This window comes from Micromys minutus (assembly GCF_963924665.1).
Source record: "Micromys minutus genome assembly, chromosome: 19".
NCBI lineage: Eukaryota > Metazoa > Chordata > Mammalia > Rodentia > Muridae > Micromys > Micromys minutus.
This window is the reverse complement of record NC_137954.1, coordinates 24,460,338-24,485,492: the sequence shown is the minus strand read 5'-3', so window position 1 is coordinate 24,485,492 and position 25,155 is coordinate 24,460,338. Positions and strand designations below refer to the sequence as shown.

The following is a 25,155-nucleotide window of genomic DNA, read 5'->3' as shown; positions in this document are numbered from 1 at the left end:
TAGCTTATCAACGTTAAAAGCTGATACGGAGGCTAAATGATATCCTTTAAACAAACCAGCTTTTATTAAGTTTATGTTAAAGAAAAAAACACTTATAGGAAACATCCAAGTTTACCCTGCTTTTTCAAAGCCACCCATGTATGACAACACAAGGCAAGCTCATGTCCATATTCCCAGCATTTGGGAGGCAGAGACAACCTGGTCTACATGGTGAGTGACAGGGTAATTGGGGCTCCACAGGGAGACCCTGTCTCAAAAAACAACAACAGAAGAGATGTGGCTACATGATATTTTATCACTTGGGAGGTGGATACAGTAGGATCAGTATTCAGTCATCCTTGGCTCAATGTTGGGTTTCTCAACAAATAAATGCCCTCTTTCAAAAAGGAGAAAGCTGAAATTGTGCCTGAACTTTCATTTTCAAACTGTAACCAACAAACAAAAGGCAATGAATAACAATAAAACTTTCCTTACCTTTAAAACCAAGAGCATACATAACCTTTAAAAGTCCATTGAACTAAAATACTAGCAGGATGCACAGGCAGAGGAAGCATGCAAACACTCTGGCAGACCTGACAGGCTGTCCTAGAGTCAGGGACCATTCTACCTGACTTCACTGGGTGGGTGGGAGGGATATTAGGGGTGTTATTTTCCACCTAACCCTTAGGCTTGAACTCACCTTGCTATTGCATCAACAGACCTGAGTAAAATCAACGTAAGAATCTTAATGTTATAAGTCATAAACACTGAAGGTTTGAGTCTCTCTAGCAAGAAAGCACCCTGAGCATGGATTTCCACTGGGAAGCACTACTAAGATCCATTCTACGTGGCTTGCTTATGACTTGGGAATATCTACCAAACCACTGTCATGAATTTTTAGTTCACTCTTCAAGGCTACACAAAAGGTTTAATGGAGAAAGGCTGTTAAGGTACTGGGCTAAAGAACAGGAAGATATATTTAGGAGCTGTAAGCTCTGTGCCCCAACAAGAGGAGAGAGGGAGGGAGGAAGGAAGGGAGGGAGGGAGGGGGGGAGGGAGTGTGGGTAAGCATGTTAGGTCTACTTTTCAATACAAGGTTTCTCTGGCTGTCCTGGAACTCTGAGGTCTGCCTGACTCTGCCTCCATTATTACTGTATTTTAATTTATTTATTTTTGAGACAGAATCTCACCCAGTCTAGGCTGCCTCGAACCTATTAGTAGCTGAGGCTTGTTTTGCCCTACAAAATGATCCTTCGGCCTCCACCTCCTGCATGCTGGGTTACAGGAACATATAGCACTGCTAGCTTGCTCTGGTTTATGGTTTAAAAAAAAAAGAAAAATCACAGTAATATTAGGGTCCATTTAAAAGACCAAAAAGAGGAAGCATTTACTGTTTTACCATTTGTTCAAGCTTCATATTCAAGAAGCTCAGTAAAGGTACTGCCACCAAGCCTAAGGACCCAAGTTCAATCCCTGTTTCTGCCTCCGAGTGTTGGGATTAAAGGTGCACACCACCAATCCCAGCTTTATTTTCATTTTGAGACAGAGTCTCATGCAGTCCACTGGCCTCAAACTCATTATGTAGCTGAGGATGACCTGGGCTTCTGATTTTCCTGCCCAGATCTCCCAAGTGCTAGAATCATAAGCACCATCCTACCCAGCTGCTGTCTGGATGCACAGACTCAGCGTGACTGCCTCTGGTCATGTCTTGGCTGTCAAGGATTAGCTATGTGATGTTTAGAAGCCAATTAGCCTCTCTTAGTTTTCTCCATAAAACCCATATATTACCCCCATATGACATAATAAAGCACAGCAGCCAAGCATGGTAGTGCACACCCGTGATCCCAAAACTTGGAAGGCAGAGGGAGGAGCTTGTCATTACAAGCTCTAGACAGGGTTTCCTCTGTCCTGGCTGTCCTGGAACTCTGTAGGCAAGGCTGACCTTGAACTCAGAGATCAGCCTGCCAAGTGCTGGGATGACAGACAAGAGATACCACATCTGACTTTTAAGAGATATTCTTAAAATAAATGTCTTAAGAGGCTGGAAAGATGGCTCTGGCATTAGCTGTTCTCGCAGAAGGCTTGAGTTCACAGCAAACATAGGGTAGTTCACACTGTCTGTAATTCCAGTTCCAGGGGATCAAATATCTTTTGGTGACTTCCATGGGCACCGAGCTTATATGTGATGCACATACGTACATGTAGCAGGCAAACACTCATAAAACGCGTAAAATAAAAACAAATCTCTAAGGAAAATGTTTTTGAAGATTCATTTGCCTGTGTGTACACATGCGGTGGCCAAAAGAGGGCATTGTATCTTTTAGATCTGGAGTTAGCAGGTGGTTGTGAGCTACCTGAAGTAGGTTCCGAACTGAACTCTGCAAGAATAGCAAGTGCTGTTAAACTGGTGAGCCATCTCTTTTATACCCAAATACTTTCTTAAAATTGGGTGTGGTATAGCACTATACCTTCTGAAGATGCTTCTAGAATGTCAAGAGTTAGTTAAGTACTACTAGCAACTATGTCACCGCATTGTTTTGGTGAGGTCTTTGCAGTTTTTACTTCTAAATACATCATGGAAATAATTCTCCACTGGGACACTTGTGAACCGCTTTTGGTTATCCCTTCTACATCCTGAATTAGGAACTAGAGAAATTGTTTTGTTGTGTTCACTGAAGATTTTTGATTACTTTCTTTTTAAAAATTATTTCTTTTATTTATATAAGCACACTGTCACTGCCTTTAGACATACCAGAAGAGGGCATCGGATTTCATTAAAAATGGTTGTGAGCCTGTTTGGTTGCTGGAAATTGAACTCAGGACCTCTGGAAGAGCAGTCTGTGCTCTTAACCACTGAGCCATCTCTCCAGCCCTTTTAAGTTACTTTCTTAAAGTCCTCTATGAAGTTCCAATCATTCTTTCTGAGTACACCCCCCCCCCCAAGTCATAATAAGTATAAGATGGTTTTTTTTTTTCTTTCATTTTTTTGGTAACACACCTCTCAAAAGACAGAGAACAGGAAAATAAAAGCTGACATACACTCTTAGAAAAGTGGTAACAAGCTGGGTGTGGCAGGACATACAGGAAGTGGAGGTAGAATGAGCACCATGAGTTTGAAGCCAGCCTGGGCTACACAGTTGCAGGCAGTTTGGGCTACAGTGTGAGACCATGTCTCAGACCACAACCACCACCACTGAAGTGAGCCGCTCAGTGTGGGAAGATGCTGGGTAAGCATGAGGACCTGAGTTAGAATCCCCAGGATCCACAGAAAAAGCCTGTAACCTCAGTGCTACAGAGGCTGAGACAGGGTCATGACTGGGACGTGCTGGCTGCCAGAATAATTCCAAGCCCAGTAAGAGACTCAGTTTCAAAGGAATGAGACAGAGCGATACAGTAGAACACCAACATTTCTTCTCTGGCCTCTGCATTTGTTCTCCCCACCCCCACAAAAGATAAGCTTTTAAAGAAACTAAGAACCTTTTAATATGACTGCATTTATTCTTTCAAGATAGTATTTACTGAGAACACACACATGGGGGGGTGGGGGGAGGGAAGGGGAGAGAGAGAGGAAAAGGGGGGGATTCTGAGGAACCAAAAGTGGTTGAAACAATAGTCCTAGTTCTCAGTTTAGCTTAGAGATTCCTTCTCTAAAGACAATGCAAAGAGGTCAGAGGACAGGTAGCAGTGTGTCAACTACAGTACCCTGTAAAAAGACCAACTAGACCGTAACAATCAAACAGTGCGTCCCTCTACATCCATAGGCTTAAACAATGTCCTAATTCTGAATCTCTTCATGCCAGTCTGTCTCTCTGAGGACATGTGTGGCATATTTGGGAATGAGAACAAGGTATCTACAAGATTTAATGTATTCCTTTCTCAAATTTTTCCACCCACAGTCCTCGCCCACCCCACTCAGCGCTGCTTGCTTACTGAGCTCTCCCCCCCACAGAACCGCAGCTCCCCACAATATGCACAGGCTGTGGTAAAGAGCCAGAAGGCATTTAAAATCAACAGCAGCTCACATCTAATAGCATTTCCTCAGTGGTGAACTGTGTAACTGCAAAGTTGACAGGCTTTGCTTTTGAGGATAAAGGATTCTTGGTGTGTATGCAGTAACAATAACAACAACAAATCAATTAAATTTCCAGATTACTTCTGCCTTAATTGTGGTCTGGGCAAAAATTCATAAGTGGAAAGGTAGTGCTGTTGATAAGACTTATGCAGGACATTATTTACAGTGATGGGTGTAGCTTTTGAATTAGTCATAGTGTGGAGACTGCCATCTGACAAGAATTGCTTTACTGCATCCTTTTATGAAGACCCTTACACAGATAGATCTAATAAATTACAAATGATCGTGGCCAATTATATGCTTAAAAAATTTGTTTTGCAGAAGTCTCACCCAAGTACAAGTTTTAACTTTCAGTCTGATGCTATAGGCAAAAAGACCCAGCAAGATAACCCAAGGGATTATTGAAAATAAAGTAAGACAATGAAAAGGAAAGCCAATGCAACCTCATTCTGGAGTACAAACTTCTCTAAAGCTACTTTGAAGAACAGCTCCTGAGAGCTGGGATGCAGTGCAGGAGTGCTTGCCCAGCATGTGCAAGGCCCCGAGAACCGAAACACCTTCCCCAAAGGAAACCACCTCACACTTTCATTGTCAGTAGGCAGAACACCATGCAGCAGAGCTGTCTACAGTAACAGGCACGAACACTGTGCTAACCCAGCAGCCACTAGCCCCCATGTGGTCATGGAGCCTAGAAATCCAACACAGCTAGTGCAACTCAGGAAACAAATTCTAGTTTTATTTCATCTTTTTATTTAAATCTAACAGGCCACATTTGGTGAGTGGTTGTGGTACACAGACACTGCAGAACGGAAGAATCACCCTGGCAATGGCTTCCATGAACTTAATTTCCCTAATTAATATGTTCTGAGAAATGCAAAAAGCAGCATAGAGCTGAGCTCCCCCAGGTTTCCGCCCTGCACAGCCTTTGGCTCTCCAGGGTCTCTCTTAGGGAGGAACTGATGGATAAGCTATATTGGGAGAAGATCAGAGCTTAAAAGGAATAGTCAGTTCCTCCCTAGCTTTGCTAACTGGCTGTCTTCTAAAGGCTCCCCTTCCTTTCAACTGCTGCCTGGTACTGAGCTCTGTTAAGACCTATAGATGCTTTCGATAAGCAATCTAGCCAACCTTGAAGAGAGCAGTGGTATTAGGTGTGGCCTTTGTAACCACTCCAGTGCTACTTATCTTAAAGGGTGGACCTGGAAACACACTTGCTCAGAGGTAGGCTTTGCTTTCCTATCCTTTTGAGACAGAGTCTTACTAAATATCCCTGGCTGGATTGGAACCTGTGTTGACCCATCTGCTTGTTTTCCTAGTGTGATGATTATAGGAGGGTGCCACCACACCCACAGAAACAGGCAATCTCAGGAAACCCCGGTCCTTTATAGTCTCTTCTCAAAGATTTTCAAAGTATTTTAAACACAATGTTTTGGACATATTTGTTATGCCATATATCCCAAGGATGAGCTAGAATAAGATAAAACATATCACTTCAGACATTAAACCTGGCTACAGTGAGCATCCTTATCAAAAAATAAAAATAAAAAATAAAACCCAGAAATTCTAACGTATGCCCTCCAAATTTAAAACTCTATTTTAATCTTTCTGAAAGAGTAAGCTTTTTATTTGCAACAAGGTAGGCCAGGTTGGCCTTGCTCCCTGATCCTCCTGCATCCACTTTCCAAGCACTGAGATTACAAGCACATCAAGCCTGGTTTGGCCTGGCCTGGCCTTTTCTTTTCTTTTTATACAAGGTCTCATTAGGACCTGGAACTTTTGCTCCTGTTTCATATGAGCTCCTGAAAGCTGGGGTTACAGTTGAATGTGCTTGGACCACAGGCAAACACCACCAACCACGTAACATTAAGGAGACTTTCCTAAAAGAAAAAGGGCTACATAAGGTTCTGAATAATGGATCACATTTTAGAATAAATAAACGCCAAAGTCCTCCTCCATTTAAAGGCATGCCTCCACTTGAACACACACAGCTGCTTATCTTGTGGATCTGCTTATAACCACCCAGGACTCACTCTCTGCTAGTCAAGACTTGAGGATGTATGTATTAAGATCAGTTGTGAAAATGCAGAAGTTATCTTAACTTCCTCCTTTTTGCTACACTAATTAAAAAAAAAAAAAAAAAAAAAGCACACACCCCATACCTACAATAAGCCCCAGTGTGCTGACTAACTCCAAAACTCAAAATGCAAAGAAGCTGAAGACAAGAAGCAAGTGAGTCGCACATGTGTTCAGCTGCAGTCCAGGGCAGCCAACAGTATGTTCACTGAATGTACCAATTCAAGGAGTGTCCTATTTTGTTTTGCAGAGAAAATCTGTAGCCTTATAAAAGAGACAGTACAGATGATACATTCCATGTAAGTAGTGGTATCATGCTTCCAATGTCTGTGAACCACAAGTTCATTAGAAATGCTTAGAATTAACGGGGAGAATGAATGAATTCCCCCTCTCCCAAGCCTCTTCCCTCTGTGGATCTGCGAACACTTTCCTATTTCTAGTTCCTAGTTCGCAGAAAGCAGCCTGCACTTATTTCCTAACTGTGAAACCAAAATGTGAAGCCCCATCCTCACCAATGAGGAAATGAGGCAAAGGAATGACCACAGGCCATCGTAAATTAGAAACTAACCCCCACGTCCTCTGCTCAGGTTTTAAATATATTAGAGAGGCAAAGCAGTTTTAAGGGAGGAGTTTGTTTTTTTTGTTTGACAGAGAAGGCTTGAAATACATCCCATTATATTAAGATGATGATGCTAAATGATTATCTTAAGAACTTTATAGATTCTGGGAGCAGAAGAAGCTTTTAACTCAGCTAGCATTACTACAGAAGAATTCACACAACCAAATAAATAAATAAGTAAGTAAGTAAATAAATAAACAAAAGCTTATCTTGAGAGCTTGGATGAGTGTGGACGGATAACTGTTGGCTTTGCCTGAGAAATATATAACAAAACGGCTAGTTTCTCTCATAGTAGGTTTGAGGTTTTTCGCCCCTAGCAGCCTACCTAAGTCTGCTTTCAGTCTTGCCTCCTGCTTTTCCTGGGGGAGAGATGGGGGTGGGGAAGCAGAATGCCGGTGGCGATCTGGGCCTGCACGTTCTTCCCACCTCGCTCTGGGAATTCCTAAAAACTCCATTCAATCCAGCTTCCCCAAAAGAAATCTCCCTGGGTTCGGAACAATGACGGAAAATACAGCGTAAAGTGGGCCCTTCTCTTTCCCGCATAGGACAGTAGGCTCTCGGACGTGACTTCTGGCCTCGGCTGTCCTCACGTCCCACAGGTCTCCTGTTCTCTGGCACGCCTTGCTCCTGTCCTCTCGCTGCTTCCGCATCCCTGTCTCAGCCTCTCCCCACGCATCTTAGGCCCTCGGCTCACCGCGCCCCGTGGCTTCCCACGTCCACCCTGCCAGGGAAACTCTGAAGCCGCGCCAGGTTCCCGATCTCTTCCCTCTGGGGCTTGGGGAGCTGGACGCCACCCGGGATTTAGGTAGGGTCAGCTCGGCCTCCTCCTGGTGTGCGCTTACCCGGCGGCCGCGTTCTCGAACTTGAGCGCGAGCGTCTCCTCGATGATGCGGTTGTTCACCTCTAGCAGGATCATGGCGGCGGCTGCCCCGGGCAGGGGAAGGAGAAACAAGGGCGGTGAGGGTGGGCAAGCGAGGGTAGGACGGAGGGATCGGCCCCGCTGCCCCTGACGAGGGGGGCTGGGTGCGGTAGGTGAGGGAAGAAGGGGACGGGAAGCGGGGTGGGGAGAAGCGGACACACGCGCTGGCCCGGCACGCTCCGCCTGTAGAGGCAGCCACCACCCGACCGACCTGGCCCCCGAAGCTTCAACCCGCCTGCCGAGCCGCCGCCGCCTCCGCCGCCGCCTCCGCCGCCGCCTTACCGACGATCCCGGTCCCCGCCCAGCCCCCGGCTCCAGCCGGCCACTTCCGCTCTCACACCCACTTCCGCTCGCCGCCCGGACGCGCGGCCCCGCGGCGCCATTTCCGCTTCGACCTCGCGCGTGCACACGCCCGCAAGCGCGTCCCGGTAAGGAGGCAGGCAGAGGCCATGCGTGCGCATGCGCGACACGCAGCCCCGCCTCTCCTGACCAGTGGAGTCCATCCCTCACCTGTCATTCCCGGTTGTCCTTACTGTCCACCTGCCCCTTTCCCGAATATTCCAGAGGCCCGATTTCATCCTCCCGGTATTATTTCAGAGGCCCTTTAACAAGCTTATTTTTGGGGGAATTGTGGTTGCTCTTTGCCCATTCCGTAATTAGGGCTACCTTGCAGCACCGTCTTGGCCAGTGACTGTTTAGTGGGCATCTCTCCTTCCTGGGGATGCAGTGATGAATGCAGTAGATGAGGACTTGCCCTCTTAAAGCTTATGGTCTGATAAAAGAACCACAATAAATCCTCAAGGAACTACACATTGCTACTGGGCAATAAAGGAAAGGAATGAGTAGTCAAGAAAGTTACCAGGAATCCAGATGGGCCTTCCGGGATTCCTGTCATATTTTTTTGCTTTATTTCTTTGCTTAAGTGCCTCCCTCTCAGATGATCCTCGTATTCCAGTAACTCTGCTAGAGTCAGAATTTATCGCTGTGCTCCACCTGTCCTTTCTGTTTAGGTACCAAGTTTCCATTTTTCTCTTTCCAGGAACAATTTTAATTAAGCCTCTTCTCTATGCAGTGAAAAAAATTTTTTTTCTTACGGTTTGATACAGGGAATATTTGTTTTAAACGAGGAGGTAACTTAGTGGCTAATACTTGATGTTCTTTAAGAGGACTTGGATTTGGTTACCAGAACCTATATGATGGTATGATGGCTCACAACCATTCATAACTACAGCCTTACGGGATATTAAGCCTTCGGACCTCCAAGAGCACCAGGCAAATACAAGGTGCACATACATAGGTGCCAACAAAACATTCGTATACATCAAACTAAAATAATGTTAATAAAAAGAACAAAACATAGTCCTATCATCAAGATCCAGACGACCCTCTGTGTGTGTGTGTGTGTGTGTGTCTACAAGCCACTATAAGCCACCATGACTAAAGACAATTTTAGAAAAAGTGGCAGCATGGAAGTTGATACTTCCAGGTGAGCTAAGCGTGGGCCTGGAGGTGCGGCTCAGTTGGTAGAACACTGGCCCAACAGGCCCAAAGCCCTGGGTCAGAGGACAGTTTTTGGGGGGTCAGTTCCATTCTCTCCAATACATGGATTCTGAGAATTGAACTCAGGTCATCAGGGTTAACATCAGGCATGACTTGCTGAGCTACCTCCTGGCCCTGTTTGTTTCAGATTTTTTGAAAGAGGCACTTGCTATATAGCTCTGACTAGCCTTGAACTTGTGTTGATGCCCCCAAGTGCTGGGATCCTAAGTACATACCAATATGCCTTTCTTCATTTCAGTTGTCTTTTTAAAAATGTTTTATTTTTCTGCTGGTGGTGAGGCATACTTTTAATCCCAGCACTCAGAAGGTGGGGGCAGGCAGAGCTCTGCATGTTCTAGGCCAGCCTGTTCTACACAGCAAGTTCCAAGCCAGCCAGAGCTGCATGCCGAGACCTTGTCTCTTGTCTCAAAGCAAATGAACAAATATTTAAAAATAGAAAGAAGAAAAAAAATCAATTTTCTTTCCAAGATTTATTATTATTAGAATACGTGTGCATCAGGGTGGTAGAGTAGGGGCTGGAAGACAGCTTTTGGAAATCGGTTATCTTCTTCCACTGTGGAACCTGGGATGAAACTTGGGTTGCCAGGCTTGCCTAGCAAGTACTTTACCTGCTGAGCCATCTCTCAAGCCCCAAAGCACTAATTTTAAGGGTCCGTGTCTGTTAAGCAATAGATTATTAGAGTCCTACTAGCTTTGCTAAAGCTGACACCTATGATGTAAGTGTCTCATCTTTGCCTGAGTTGTTTCTTTTTTTCTTTTTTCTTTTTTCAAGAAGTTGACTGCAGCATTGTCTTTCTCAAACTGAGGCCATAGGCCCCTCAGGCTTAGGCAGGTATCTGATAGCTGACCTGTTGCCCACAGAGTGACAAGACTCCACCCCCAGAAGGTATGTGTCTGAGCATTCGCAGTCTGAAGAGCAATAAAGTTCTTCGATAAAGAACAGCCTACTGGTTCTTACTTGCTTTTTCTTGTTCTGGTCACCTTAACCCAATCCTTAGACTACTTCCTTTAGTCCATAAATATTCCTGAGATCCCCCCTCTGAACTCCATACTGGGCTGCCCAAGGAACAGATTTTAGCAAATAAGGCCATTCAATGATTTTCAAACCGTGAAATGAGCAAAAATGGACCCGATTTGGTCAGAACATCCACAAACATTTCCTATATCACCTTACCAAGCAAACGTCCGATTCCACAGCACAGTTGTTTAGAAGGAATAAAAATCCTTAAAGCTGTCCAATGCCTGGGTCTTCAGAAGCTGACCAGAAGGATCACTGTGAGTTTGAGATTACCCTGGGCTAAGAAGCTCTCAGTACAATTTAGGCTGCAGTGTAAGAACCTGTCCCCAAATCAATAACAACAAACAAATATTTTAAGTATATAATTTGACATATAATATACATGATTATATATTTGACATATTTTCTGACATGTCTTTCAAAGTAACAGGAAGGATATGAAAAGTGTATTCATTGTGCCATTGTGTGAATAAGTGTGATTCATAGGCCTATGTGCATGTATGCACATCACACATGTGACTATTGGAACCCCTGGAACTAAGGTTACAGATGGTTATGAGCCACCATATGGGTGCTTGGAATCGAACTCTGGTCTTCCGCAAGGACAACAAATTCCCTTAATTGTTGAGCCATCTTTCCAGTCCCCAAAATCAGATTTCTTCTGGACAGTGGATAAACTTCACGATATAACAGATATTCTCTACCACAGTGTTCCACCATTTGAATTTTAACGTTTTTGAACTAAAGCAATATGCATACATAGTTTTAAATGTGTATATAGGGGAAGGGCTACAGCTCTATCAGCAGCATACTTTCTTAATGTTCACAACATCCTGGATTCATCCCCTGCACTGGGCCTGGTGGCAGTGACTGTAATCTCAGCAACCAGGAGGCAGAAAGAGAACAGAAATTTTACGTTAACTTTGACTATGCAGAAAGTTTGAAGCTAACTTGGACTATACATTCTGATACTTGATTTGTATTTGTACTGGGTATTGGAGGGAGTGTGAAAAGATTTGTCCTTATTATTTTGAAAATATCCATCTTCTTCACACTTCTAGGGTTATATTTAAAGGTTTGATTCCTCTTATAGATTCTTTGTGTGTTCCATCTCCCCATCTCTCTGGAAGCATTATGATCTTCTCTGCAGCCTGTTGTTTAGAAGTTTTAGAATGAGGAGGTTTGCTTTCTTTCTTCCTTAATGCTTTGCTCTAAGAACTTACTGAGAATGCAAAGTGGTACTTTAGATCTAGCAGTTTTCATTAGTGTGGCCTCACTCATTTTTTTCCCTCTTTAAACAAAAGGTTACTATTTAGAAATTAGACTTTCAGGCTGGAGAGATGACTCAGTGGTTAAGAACACTGATTGTTCTTCCAGAGATCCTGAGTTCAATTCCCAGCAACCACATGGTGGCTTAAAACCATCTGTAATGGGATCCGATGCTTCGCTTCTGGTGTGTCTGAAAATAGCCACAATGTACTCATCAATAAATAAATAAAATCTTAAATTAATATTTAGAATTAATATTTGAACCAGATGTGGTGGCATATTCCTTTAATCCCAGCACAGAGATAGAATTTAGTAGAGATAGGATTTCTGTGAGTTTGAAGATAGCCTGGTCTACATAGTGAATTCCAGGGCAGCCAGGACTAAATAGAGAGACCCTGTCTCAAAAAACAAAACAAAACAAAAAAAACAAAAAAAAAAGGAAAAAATACAGTTGTGGCGATTGGGATGGGGTCTGGGGTCCTGCACATGAAAGTACACATTCTATCATTGAGATAGATAAAAAAAAAAAAACTTTCGAAAACAAAAACTTTGGTCTAGGGAGATGGCTTGGTGGTTAAGAGCACTTGCTGCTCTTCAAGATGACCTGAGTTCAGTTTTCAGAACCCACATGGAGACTCATAACCATTGCCAACTCCAGTGTCAGGGAATCTAACATTCTCTTCTTGCATCTGTGAACACTGTTGGATGACTGGGAATTTCTGCACAAACCATTCAAACACCAACCTCAGTCAAATAGAGTTGGTTTATTGAACATAACAACCTAAGTCTGATTGATCAGGGTCATGTTCCAGATTGGGGAGCTGAATTGTGACATTGAGTTAAGTTCCTATGGGATTTTTAGGCCTCAGATCTACAAACATCTGCGCCTAGTTATTCCACCAATCAGGATTTAAGGTTTTTTTTTTTTTTTTTTTTTTTTTTTTTTTTTTTTTTTGGAACAAGTCTTTGTTGTGAACTTATCCTGCTCCCATTGGTTGGGGTATTGGGGTATTCAACTGTGGCAGGGGACCTGCCTTGTCTAACATTCATTTCTTAACTTGTCTACCAGGATGGGACTCGTTTACCATTCATGTCTTAACTTGACAACTAGGATGTCAGTGACCCATGCTCATGTTTCTTTCTGCCAAGTAGGAGGTCAGTTCCCAGGGAGGTCTTGGGAACTTAAACTATACTTGATGCCTATTCAAAATAGAAATATTATCCCAAATAGTTTCTTATACTGGTGCAGGTATCTCTCTTACGTTGGGGTTCAAGCTTATCTTGGTTAGCTACACAAAACAGCTCTACTGACTTCTGTCGTGATTGGTTTCCAGCAACACAGAACATAATAGAATGTGTAATCAACTTGGGCATGAAAACGTTTCCTAGTAAAAGTGGAAAGAGGTGTGAGAAAGTTTACTTATAATATCAGTAACAGCACAAAATGGCAGGCTAGTCAGGTAACAGTTACCTAGGCCTTAATATATTTCCTAGGCCTTAACAAGCACCACACATGTATGTAGTAAACATACATACATGAAGGTAAAACACTCATACACATAAAGCTATAAAAAAGTCCTTAGAGTTTTTTTTTTTAATATAACTGATGTATGTGTGTGTATCTTCTCTCTCTCTCTCTCTCTCTCTCTCTCTCTCTGTGTGTGTGTGTGTGTGTGTGTGTGTGTGATTATGTGTAAATGTGTGCATGTGGAGGTCAAAGGATCCCCATTCATTTTTGGAAGTCAGTTTCCTCCTTCCACCGTCTGTTTCTGGAGCCAATGCCAGGTTATTAGTCTTATATGGCTATTACTTCTACCCACTGAAGCGCCATTCCTGGTCTGAGGCATCATTTTGTTGCTGTGAAGAGACACCATGGCTACGCAACCTTCATGAAGAAAAGCATTCAATTGTGCTTGCTTGCAGTTTCGGAGGTTTAGTCTATTGCCATCATGGTGGGGAGCATGGCTGTGTGCAGGCTGACGTGGAGCTGGAAAGCAGCTCAGAGTTCTACATCCAGATTCTTAGGCAGCAGGAAGAGAGAGCCACTAGGTTTGCCTTGGGCTTTGGAAACCTCAAAGCCTACCTCCAGTGACATACTTCCTCCAACAAGGCCACACTTTCAAAACCTTCCTAAGTAGTGCCATTCACTGATGGCCAAGCATTCAATTATATGAGCCTATGGGGGCCATTCTCACTAACTTCCCCCCACATCCTTTCCGTTTTAGTTTTCATGGTTGCTTACACTTCAATTAAGAATGTCTAAACTTTAGACCGTCTTGTAAATGTTTAAATAAAGACTTCCCAGATTTATGGCAACTAGAAAAGTCTGCACCAGGTGTGCAGGCCTGGTGGTGGCATTGCAGACCTTTAATTCCAGCATTGGGAGGCAGAGACAGGCTGATCTCTGAACTCAAGGCCAGACTGGTCTGCAGAGTGAGTTCCAGGACAGCTAGGGCTACACAGTGAAATACTATCTTATCTCTCTCTCTCTCTCTCTCTCTCTCTCTCTCTCTCTCTCTCTCTTTCTCTCTCTCTCTCTCACACACACACACACTAAAAAACAAAAAACAAAAACCTCAGATAGTATGAAATTTAATTTTCCATTTTTTTGTCTTTAATATTTATTGTACTATATTGTAGTACTGTTTTTTGTTTGTTTGTTTTTGGATTTTGGGTCTCTTTCTTTCTTTTTTCCTTCCTTCCTTTGGATTATTATTGAACTACTTCCAGCCATATGCCTTTCATTAAGTGTCCTGTGAAGAGCTGAGTACGCATGTAACCCTGAATTCGAAATGCTCTGGGTTTGAGCCCCAGCATCACACTGAAACCAGAGTTTGACAAAACTCTTGTAATCCTGGCACTTGGGAGGCATAAGACTTGAAAAGTTCAAGGTCACCCTGAGCGACAGCCAGTTCAAAGCCAGTATAGTTTATAAGAGACTTGGTCTCAAACAAGCACACAGGACAAAACAATGTGGTGAAGTCAACGGAGGTAGGGGTGGGGAATGACAGGACACGTAGCTGTGATTCCCACACTCCAGAGGTGGAGGTCAGAAGATGAGGAGTTGAAGGCCATCTTTGGTTCCGTAATAAATTTGAGCTGCATGAAACTGGCTACATGAAACTGGCTCAAAAAACAAGACCAGAAGAATCCTAGAAGAGCATGCTTTTTTTGTTGTTCTTTGAGAAGTGCAGGATTAATGGGCTTCATTGTATAGTGCTCTGATATTTTTGTCCATGTCAAGGGCCAGCATGGGGCATTGAGAGTCACTAAGAGACTATTCGAGGCTTAGAAATTTGATTGCAAGCGCTGAATGGTTTGCTAAGGATGAGAGAATGTTTAGAGCCCCAGCAGCCTTGTGCCTCCCACTACCTTCTACTGGGCTACAGTCTATGCAGACAATATAATCTCCAGTGGTGGTAATGGAGGAGGGGTAGGTGTGGAATGGAATGCTGGAACAGAGCCTACACACTGCCCTGAGACGGAGAACTCTAAAGGCTTTGAACACAGACTTTAGCCAGCCTTCCGGTGTCTTTTGTCTTACTTTTGGTCTATTTAAACTTATGATTAAGGAAACAAATACCCAGATTTCTTGAATTTTAACATTCATAAGCTTGTTTTGAAAGAGTTAAAATTTCAAGTTAGCCCCCACTAACCCTGCCTTGAGGACAAGTATGTCTCAAGGTTGAGACCACCTGGTCTTGATAAGGTCTGACTCTGCAGTCCTGAGAAAAACTAGTATGAAGGTCAGTGTGCCCCAAAACAGAGTGGTCTGGAGTTGACTCATATCCAAAAGCAGACAGAGAATGCCAATTTGAATGAACCAATGAAATTGTTATGTGCTTGTTGCTAACTGCTTATGTAATTTTCCCTATAAATATGTCCCCCTAATTGAGTTCGGGGTCGACTCCTCTATCTCCTGCGTGAGATATGTGTCATCCCCAGAGCTCTGGCTCCCCCTCCCCTCTTAAATAAACCTCTTGCTTGATTGCAGCAAGATAAGCTCTCTGTGAGTTCTTGGGTTTGCATTCTCCCGGTACTAGAGTGAGGGGCTTCCCCAATCCGGGGGTCTTTCAGTTTCAGGTCTTTATAAAAATGAAAAACAGAGGACTGGAGAGGTGACTCAGAGATTAAGCTGCTCTTCCAGAGGATTCAGTTTCAATTCCCAGCATGCGCATGGTGGCTCACACCCATCTGTAACTACAGTTTCAGGTGCCCTGACACTCTCACAAGCATGCAGGCAAAATACAAACGAACATAAAATAAAAATAAATAAATTATAACTCAAAATATGAAATGCAGTTGAGGTGTTCTATCAGGCCCACCTAAATAGACTCCTTTCTTTGAACATGCAACCATGGCCCTGCCTTCATCTTTCCCAAGTGCGCTTCTACTCTGTGTTCTAATTCTGTGTTCACGTGTCTAGGAACAGTAGACTGTAACTTTAATCTTTTTCAGAGCCTATTTTTAATGATGGTTCTTAAACACTTTAACCTCCCTTTAAGCCCACCACCCACCAGAAGTAGTGGGAAAGAAAGGATACTGGGAAAGTGGACCTGGTTAGAAAGTTTCCTTGGAACAAGTCCTGTCCCCGGGTTGTCTGGAAATCGGCAGTTCAGTTCACAGGTCAGCAGCGGCAGCTCAGTCTGCTTGCAAACACCACAAGGATACACCAGCAGTCCACTTCAATAGAGTTGGATTAGCAACAGTGGTAGCATGACCTAGCAGAGACAGCCAGGCCTCAGCCTCGGCTCCAGTCAGAGGGAGGGACCCAGAGGGACACCAGGAGAAGTTCTCGGCTGTGCCTCTTTCAGGGAAGGGAAGATCATCAAAGATAAGAGACCCACAAGCATTGCACAGCTAGCTCTATAAGTAAGCACAGCTCTGTCTCCATCTATGTTTGTCAGCTCCTTTCTACTCCTTCCAAACATCTCAGCCAATATCATTCTGCCAATCACCCTGGGTCCGAGGAAACAGCAAGAAACTGCAGCACACCACCAGGAGTTTTTTGGTCCATTTATCTCTATGGAGTCCCAACAAGTGTGTAAGGCAGACCAATATGTGCATGTTGTTAGCAAAGAATCTTTCACCACGTGTCCTCTCATGTGCTTGCTTTAGCAGAACGTCGTCTTTCCTGTGTCTCTTTCACGAGTCTACTTTAGTCTTTCACCTGTGTCCACTTCAGGAAAGAACTGTATGTGTTTGCCCCAGCAAAATACCATCCAACACAACTGACTCTCCAAAGAATCCTTGAGTTTCCATTTCAGTATACAAAGCTGGGCATGTTGACATAGACCTGTAATTCCAGCACTTAGACAGTGAAGGCAGGAAAATCAAGAGTTCAAGGCCAGAGCTATGGCTCAGTGGTTAAGAGCACTGACTGCTCTTCCAGAGGTCCTGAGTTCAAATCCCAGCAACCACATGGTGGCTCACAACCATCTGTAATGAGATCTGATGCCCTCTTCTGTTGTGTCTGAAGACAGATACACTTATATATAATAGATAAATAAATCTTAAAAAAAAAACAAAAAAACAAAAGAGAGGCTGGAGAGATGGCTCAGAGATTAAGAGCACTGACTGCTCTTCTAAAGGTCCTGAGTTCAATTTCCAGCAACCACATGGTGGCTCACAACCATCTGTAATCTACTGCCCTCTTCTGGTGTGCAAGTATACATGAAGGCAGAACTCTATACAGAATAAATAAATAAAACTTTAAAAGAGAGAGAGAGAGAGAGAGAGAGAGAGAGAGAGAGAGAGAGAGAGAGAGAGAGTGTGTTCAAGGCCTTGTTTCAACTCTGTGGCTAGTTCTAGGCCATCCTGGGCCATGAGAAAGTTTCAAACAAGAAGAAGAAGAATAAAAAAGAAAGCAAACAAAAGACCCAATCTCTTCAAAGCAAAAACCAAAAGTAAGCTTTTATTAATTGTGCCCTATCATATATCTCTACCTGAAAATAATTTCTTTTAAATTTTTTATTTAAATATTTTGTATTTGTCTTTATTCATTTTTTTGTATACATGTATGTTTCTGGAAGTACATATATGTGCCACATGCATGCAGGAGGCCTTGAAGGTCCAAAAAGAGTGCCAGTCCCCAGGAATGGAGTAACATATGGCTGCTGGGAATAAAACTGGGGTTTTCTGAAAGCAGTGTATATAAATTTAACCCCTCAGGCATCTCTCCAGCCCCTCACCCTTTCTCTTGCTAGCATTTGAAGCTATCATACTTCCAAATGGATCAATATGATAAAGTGTCTGGTTGTTTTAAAAATAGGAATCAGCCAGGCAGATAGAAAAGCATGTATGAATACTTCCAGGAAAGAGAAGATAACATCATCCAGGAAGGGGATCCGACTAGTGTGTTACGGGGATCGCTGCAGGGAAAGTGCTGAGTTGGACAGCTGAGAACTCAAGGGTGGCTAATACTCAGAGCTTAAAAGATGGCTCTGCTGGCTGCTGTTGTAAGTGCATTCCCTGTTCTGACTCATTAAATCTCTGTGACAACTCTAAGAAGCAGACGTTCCTATATCTCATCTTATAGTTAATAGTTAATGAAGCTGAGGTGTAAGAACCTGATGAAGTTACCCACAGTCCTGTACAGAACCGGAAGAGAGCTGGAACTGAGTCCAGGCATTATAGCCCAGGACACAACACAGGCATCCAGTATGGAACTGGATAGTTCTGTATTTTAAAATATGATGAAATTACAACACAAGCATATGCCTTTAATCCCAGCTCTTAGGAGACCGAGGCAGGCAGATCTCTGTGATTTCAAGACCAGCCTAGTCTACAAAAAGAGTTTCAGCACAGCCGGGGTACACAGAGAAACCCCGTCTCAAAAACCATAAATAAACAAATAAATAAACACATAGAATGTAAAAAACTGTCATTTTCCTTCTAAACTAATGTCAAAGCCTACTGAGGAGCTACTGCCAATGAATGGCTCCTGGGAAGGGGAAGTAATTTTCTTTTAAAATGTATTTTGCTGTTATTTATTTACTATTATTTTGTGTTGGTGTGTATGTGTGTGCACGCACATGTGTGTGGAGGTCGGAGGTCAACCTTCAGTATCCTTCCTCAGGATCTATCCCCCTTGTTTTGCGAGATAGAGTGTCTACCTCCTCAGTACTGGGATTACAAGTGTGTGCTGTCACACCTGACTTTTTTTTTTCTTTTTTTTTCTGTGGGTGCTGGGGATGAAACTGGGGTCCTCAAACTTGAGGGGTAAGCACTTTAATCAACTATATCCTCAGTGTGGACTCACTTTTCTATGTGCTATTGCTAGCCACTTATAAGTTGACCACACTCCACTAAATAACCCCATGCACATGCGCATGCAAGCATTAGTTTAAAAAACTTAATGGGCTATGCTGGCTAGTCTTATGTGAACTTGACCCAAACTAGAGTCATCAAGGAGGAGGAAATGTTTCTTTAAGATCAGATTGTTTGGTAAGCTTCTACGGCATTTTCTTAAGTAGTGATCAATGTGGGCGGGCCCAGCTTATTGTGGGTGGTGCCATCTCTGGGCTGGTGATCCTCAGTACTATAAGAAAGTAGGTCTAGCATGCCATGGGGAGCAACTCAGTAAGAAACATGCCTCCATGGCTTCTATATCACCTCCTGCCTCCAGGTTCCTGCTCTGCTTGAGTTCCTGTCCTTTGATGATTAACTGTGATGTGGAAGCATAAACCAAATAAACCCTTTTCTGCCCAAGTTGCTTAGGTCATGGTGTCTTATCACCCTAAGGAAGATGTGGGCCTTTAAGAAGGAAGTAGGAGGGAGACATATTGGGAAGCAGGTGTTTAGGAGTTGGATGGGGATAAGAGAGGGTAATGGGGGATGAATGATACGTTATATACATGTATGAGATTATCAGATTATAAATAATTTAAAAGTGATGTCAGGGAGGCTAGAGAGATGGCAGTTAAGAGCACTTGTTGCTCTTATAGAGGACTCAGGTTCAGTTCCTAGCGCTCATGTAGTAGATCAAAACCATCTGTAGTAATTCTAGAGTTAGGGAATCTGATACCCTCTCTGAGGACACCTGATACATATGCAGTGTACATGCATACATATAAACAAAACAGTCAAACACACAAAATAAAACAAATCTCTAAAAAAAATTTAAAATATCAACAACTTTCAAAAAACTAACATTTTCATTTTTAAATATTTAAAGGACCTATTTTTTATTTTTAAAATTATTTCTTTATAATTAAAATGTGTGTATGTGTGTGTGCATACTGGTATGTGCACATGAGTGTGGTGCTTTTGAAGGTGACAGATGATGGAACCCTGAAACTGGCATTAGAGATGGTTATAAGCCACTGATGTGGGTGCTGGGAACTGAATCCAGACCTTCTGTGAGAGTAAGTGCTTCTGATCACTGAGCCATCTCTCCAGACCCCAAACTTTACTTTTTGTTTGCCCACACGTCCTATCAACAACTTCTTGATTGCATCTTTCCTTTGCTGAGTCCTGATGGTCAAAATGGGAAAGTGACTGTTATCAAGCATCAGGAGCTTTGCTGTATTCAACCTTGTGTGTGTGTGTGTGTGTGTGTGTGTGTGTGTGTGTGTGTATGTTTGTATGAGTGTGGGTGGGGTGTGGAGGTCAGTGGATAGCTTCAGATATTGTTCCTCATAAGGCAACCACTTTTTCTACACTCATCTATGAGTATTTGCATGTGTGTGGGCACACATGTATATACCAGCACATGATCATGTGTGTATACATGAATGTGAAGAGCTGAGATTGACATTGGGGGTCTTCCTACATCACTCTATGCCTTATTCACTGATGCAGACTCTTTCATTGAGTTCATCTATACAGCCAGTGCTCTAACTAGTTTGGCTATCCAGCTTGCTCTGGGAATCCTGTTTTTGTTTTAAGAAGGCTAGAATCGCAGTCTGGCCCCATGACAATCTGAGATGGATTCTAGGAATTTGAACCTACTTTATACTTACATAGTAAGCACTTTAAAAGAATTTTTTAAAAAATGTAATTAATTAATTAGTTTTGTTTTTCAAGACAGGGTCTCTTTATGTCACTTTGGCTGTCCTGGAACCTGCTCTGTAGACAGGATGGCCTCAAACTCATGGAGATCCTCCTGCCTCTGCCTCTATTGCACAGCATTTTAAAAGATTTATTTATTTGTTATATATAAGTACACTGTAACTGTCTTCAGACACACCAGAATCAGATCCCATCACAGATGGTTGTAAGCCACCATGTGGTTGCTGGGAATTGAACTCAGGACCTCTGGAAGAGCAGTCAGTGCTCTTAACCACTGAGCCATCTCTCGAGCCCAGCATTTTTTTTTTAAGACAGCATGTCTGACTGCTTTAGAGCTTGCCCAGCCAGACTCAGGGATCTGCCTCCCTAGTACTAGGATTAAAAGCATGTATCACTATACTTTGTTTTTTAGATTCTGGGGCTCAACCTCAGATGCTTACAAGTCAAGCCTTTACAACCTGAGCTATCGTTCCAGCTCTCAATCTTAAAGGTAGATAGATGCTGGGGATAATTTGTGGGTAAGGGAACTCCTGGTTATCTTCCATTCAGTCTTCCAGATCCACTCTTCATTCTTTTTATCCACACATAAGCCAGATGTTGTTTGGCCAGTAGGGAGCCCTGGCAGGAAGAGAAAAAGGTGCGTGAGCGTGTAGTGTCAAGGGATTTAGTGCCTGATTCCTTCTTAGGAAATTGCTTCTGACTGGTTGTGCCATCAGCTAAATGTTATGGCTCCTCTTGAGGTGTTTACCTCACCAGAGTTTCTCTCTGCCCTGGCCACCTCCCTTCTCTCTACCCTTTCGTGTGGAGAGTTGATCATCAGTTGGTTCTTGTTAGTGTTGGGCTATTGTGTATGTCCAGTGATTCTTCCCCAGTCACGATTTGTAACTATTGAGCTGGCAAGAACTCTGAGAACTGAGGCTGGAGAAATGGCTCAGCTACAAAGAGCACTGACGGTTCTTGCAGAGGACACAGGTTCTATTTCCAACGCCCATGTGATGGCTCACAACTGTCTTTAATTTCATTCCTAGGGAATCTGGCATCTCTTCTGGTCTATTTAGGCACCAGGCAAGAACGTGGTACATAGACATACATTCAGGGAAGCATCCATACATAAGAAATAAATAAATCACTAAACAAACAAACAAAGAACAGAAGACTCAATTATTTGGGACGGTAGACCAGTTGATCATTTTACAGTATATAGAGAAGTATTTGTTGAAGGACGAAGAACCATGAGGATGGTGGGCCATGTTAGTGATACTGTTTACTGATGTGAACATGGGCAAGAGAGACCTTGTCCCACAACTGACCTTTAGTTTGCTTTTCAGCTAGTTTTCTTTTTTCCTTTTTGGCTCTAAGCTTTTAAGTAAATCTGTTGGGCCACTAGCTGACTGTTCAATAGCATAAAGACACACACACACACAGAGAGAGAGAGAGAGAGAGAGAGAGAGAGAGAGAGAGAGAGAGAGAGAGAGAGAGAGAGGGAGGGATTTCAGTGGCTATATGTCTTAGTGTTTTACTGCTGTGAACAGACGCCATGACCAAAGCAAGTCGTACAAGGATGACATTTAACTGGGGCTGGCTTACAGGTTCACAGATTCAGTCCATTATCATCAAGGCTGGAGCATGGCAGTATCTAGACAGGCATGGTGCAGGAGGAGCTCAAAGTTCAACAATTTCATCTAAAGGCTGCTAGAAGAAAACTAGCTCCCACATGGTTAGAAGGAGGATCCTATAGCCCATCCCCACAGTGACACACTTCCTCCCACAGGGCCACACCTACTCCAACAAGGCCACACCTAATAGTGCCACTCCCTGGGCCAAGCATATTCAAACCACCACACTACATGTGCTAAGAATTAGTCTCTGTAAAAATAGTTTGGAAAAGGCACCTGGTATATGAATTACAGGTCTGGGGAGATGGCTGACCAGTTAAGAACATATACTGGTTTTGCAGAGAATCTGAGTTCTGCTTTCAGTATCAATGCTTGATGGCTCACAGGACCTGTGACTATAGTTTCAGGGGTTCTGATACCTCCTTCTGGCTTCTATGGGTGCCTACATTCATGTTGACATACCCATATATAGACACACAATTAAAAGTAAAACTAAGAGGGCTGAAGAGATGACTCAGCAGTAAAGAGTACTGACTGCTCTTCCAGAGGTCCTGAGTTCAATTCCCAGCAACCACATAACAGCTCACAACCATCTATAATAGAATCTGAGTCTCTCTTCTCATGTGTCTGAAGTGTGCTCATATGCATTAAAAAAAGTAAAAATAAGCCTGGTGTGGTGGTGCATGCATTTAATCCCAGCACTTGGGAGGTAAAACCAGGTGGATCTATGTGAGTCTGAAGCCAGCCTGGTCTACAAAGGGAGTTCCAGAACAGCTAGGACTATGTGGAGAAACCCTGTCATAAAAAGAACAAACAACAACAAAAGCAACAATATTTGAAAATACAATTAAAAGATTGTATCCTTTATCAACTAATAACAATCCTTGAGATAGTTTGGAGGGAAAAGAATTTGATTTGTCAGATTATAATTTTAATATTAAAAATGTCTTCATAAAAAATTGTAAAGCGCAATTTTGAAACAGAGGCAGGCAGATATCCATGAATTTGTGACTAGCCTGGTATAGGACAGAAAGAACTACATAGAGAGACCTTATTTAAAAAAAAAAATCAAATTAAAACAAACATAATCAAAACCAACCAACCAAACAAACAAAAAGTAGGGGTCGGAGAGAAAGCTCAGTGGTTAAGCACTGACTGCTCTTTCCGAGGACTTGGGTTCAATTCCAAGCGTGGACATGGCAGCCTTCAACTGTCTGTGACTGAAGTTTTCTGCACAAAACTCCAAGTTTGATGAAACGCATGAACCTATAAAGCAGAATAAACCCAGAGACTTATAGAGACATTATAGTCAAGAAGTTGAAAGACGACAGAGAGACAATCTTGCAAGTAGCAAGAGTTGGTTGACTTGATTCATTTTATTGTGGGAACTTCAGGAAGAACTAACAGCTGGTTTCTCATTGGAAATCATGGAGCCAGAGGACAGGAGGAGAGTGGTGTGTTTAAGAAGCTAGAAGAGAAACCTGCCAGTCAGAATGTTCTACCGGACCGAATTACTCTTCAAAGGCTATAATGAGACTAAGACAGGCACATACAAACAAAAGCTAAAGTCATTCATCACTAGCTCCCCTATCCAATGAGAATAGACATCCTTTAGAACAAAAACAAAACTACAGGCTATACTGAGTCCCACCCTGAAGGTGTGTGAAGAGTAAAGAAATCCAGGAAAAGCAATTGCACAGGTAAACATAAAGTTTGGTATACTTGTATTCTTTAACATTATGGGCTCTATTTCTTATGTGATTTAAAGCATTTTTAACTCATGCAAGCTCATAAATAATTATGAATCTGTTACATGATATTTAAAGAAATTGTCTGGGCCAATACTATCAGAGAGGAACGGGTGGTTCTGGGATAGCTGCAGTTAATGCTTGCTGCTGAACTGAGTTGGTACCGATTCAAACTGAATTTCTCCAAGTTGAGGGTGCCAGTTGTAATCCCCATGGCAACCACTAAGACACTAAGTTAAAATATACAGTGGAAAGGAGATGTAGAATGAATAGAAATTGTAATGTTACAGAGCTGGGTGTGGTGGCACTCGCTTCTAAGTTGGCACCTGGAAGGTGGAAGCTGGAGAACTGGAAATTCAAGGTAGTTCTCCGGGACATAGCAAGTTCAAGGCCAGCCTGTATTCCATGAGATGTGTGAAAACAGGCATTGCACATTAGAAACACTAAACATAAGGGGCTGCAAAGATGGCTCCATAGTTAGAAACAGGGGCTAGTTTGGCAGAAGACCTGAGTTTGATTCCCAGAACCCACGTGGAGTCTCACCATCTTTTGTAAGCAGTTCCAGGAAATCTGACACCTTTCCTGGTTAACCCAGGCAGGCAAATACATATATACATATTTCTGTATATATGCATACACACACACACACACACACATGCAGGCAAAACTCCATACACATTAAATGAAATAAAATAATCCTAAAAAAATTAAACAAAGCAAAATACGGTATGTGTCTGTAATTCTGATACTCAGGAGGTTGAAGGAGGAGGGTCGGGAGTTGAAGTGAGCCTGGTCGACAAAGAACGTCTCCAGCTAGAAAAGATTAAAATTTATACAAGACTAAACTAGGGATACATTTGGCTCAGGAGGCGAAAGACTCCTGCACTAAACCTGTAAAGCACCGATGGGAGACGTCGAAAAAGATCTGTATAAGCCGAGCAACGACTGTGCTGATGATTGAAAGAGCTAATGCTGTTAAGTTAGTATTATTTAAAGCAATTGATAGATTCCGTGCAAACATCATCAAACTTCCAATGGCTCTTTTTCTTTTGCAAAAATTTAAACTGACTTCTAAACTTACTTATGGAACTGTAAGGGCCTCTGAGCCGCCATTTATTCATTCACTTATTTATTTATTTATTTATTTATTTATTTATTTATTTATTTATTTATTTATTTATAACAACAAAAAAATAGAGGTCTCATACTTTCTGGTCCTTCTTCCTTCCTTCCTTCCTTCCGTTTGTGTGTAGTTCTAGCTGTCCTGGAAGTC

The 25,155-nt window shown here is 42.7% G+C and overlaps 1 protein-coding gene across 1 annotated transcript in view; it reads right to left on the bottom strand.

Moving 5' to 3' along the window:
* Positions 1-7,965, bottom strand: part of ARPC2 (actin related protein 2/3 complex subunit 2) — a 30,384-nt gene extending 22,419 nt beyond the window's left edge. Inside the window, exons 1-2 of the mRNA XM_080932961.1 lie at positions 7,871-7,965; positions 7,583-7,664 (exon numbers count right to left, since the gene is read on the bottom strand). Of these exons, the coding sequence (XP_080789087.1) occupies positions 7,583-7,656 (74 nt within the window). The 5' untranslated portion in view covers positions 7,657-7,664; positions 7,871-7,965. The remainder of the gene's footprint in view (positions 1-7,582; positions 7,665-7,870) is intronic.
* Positions 7,966-25,155: the final 17,190 nt, after the last annotated feature.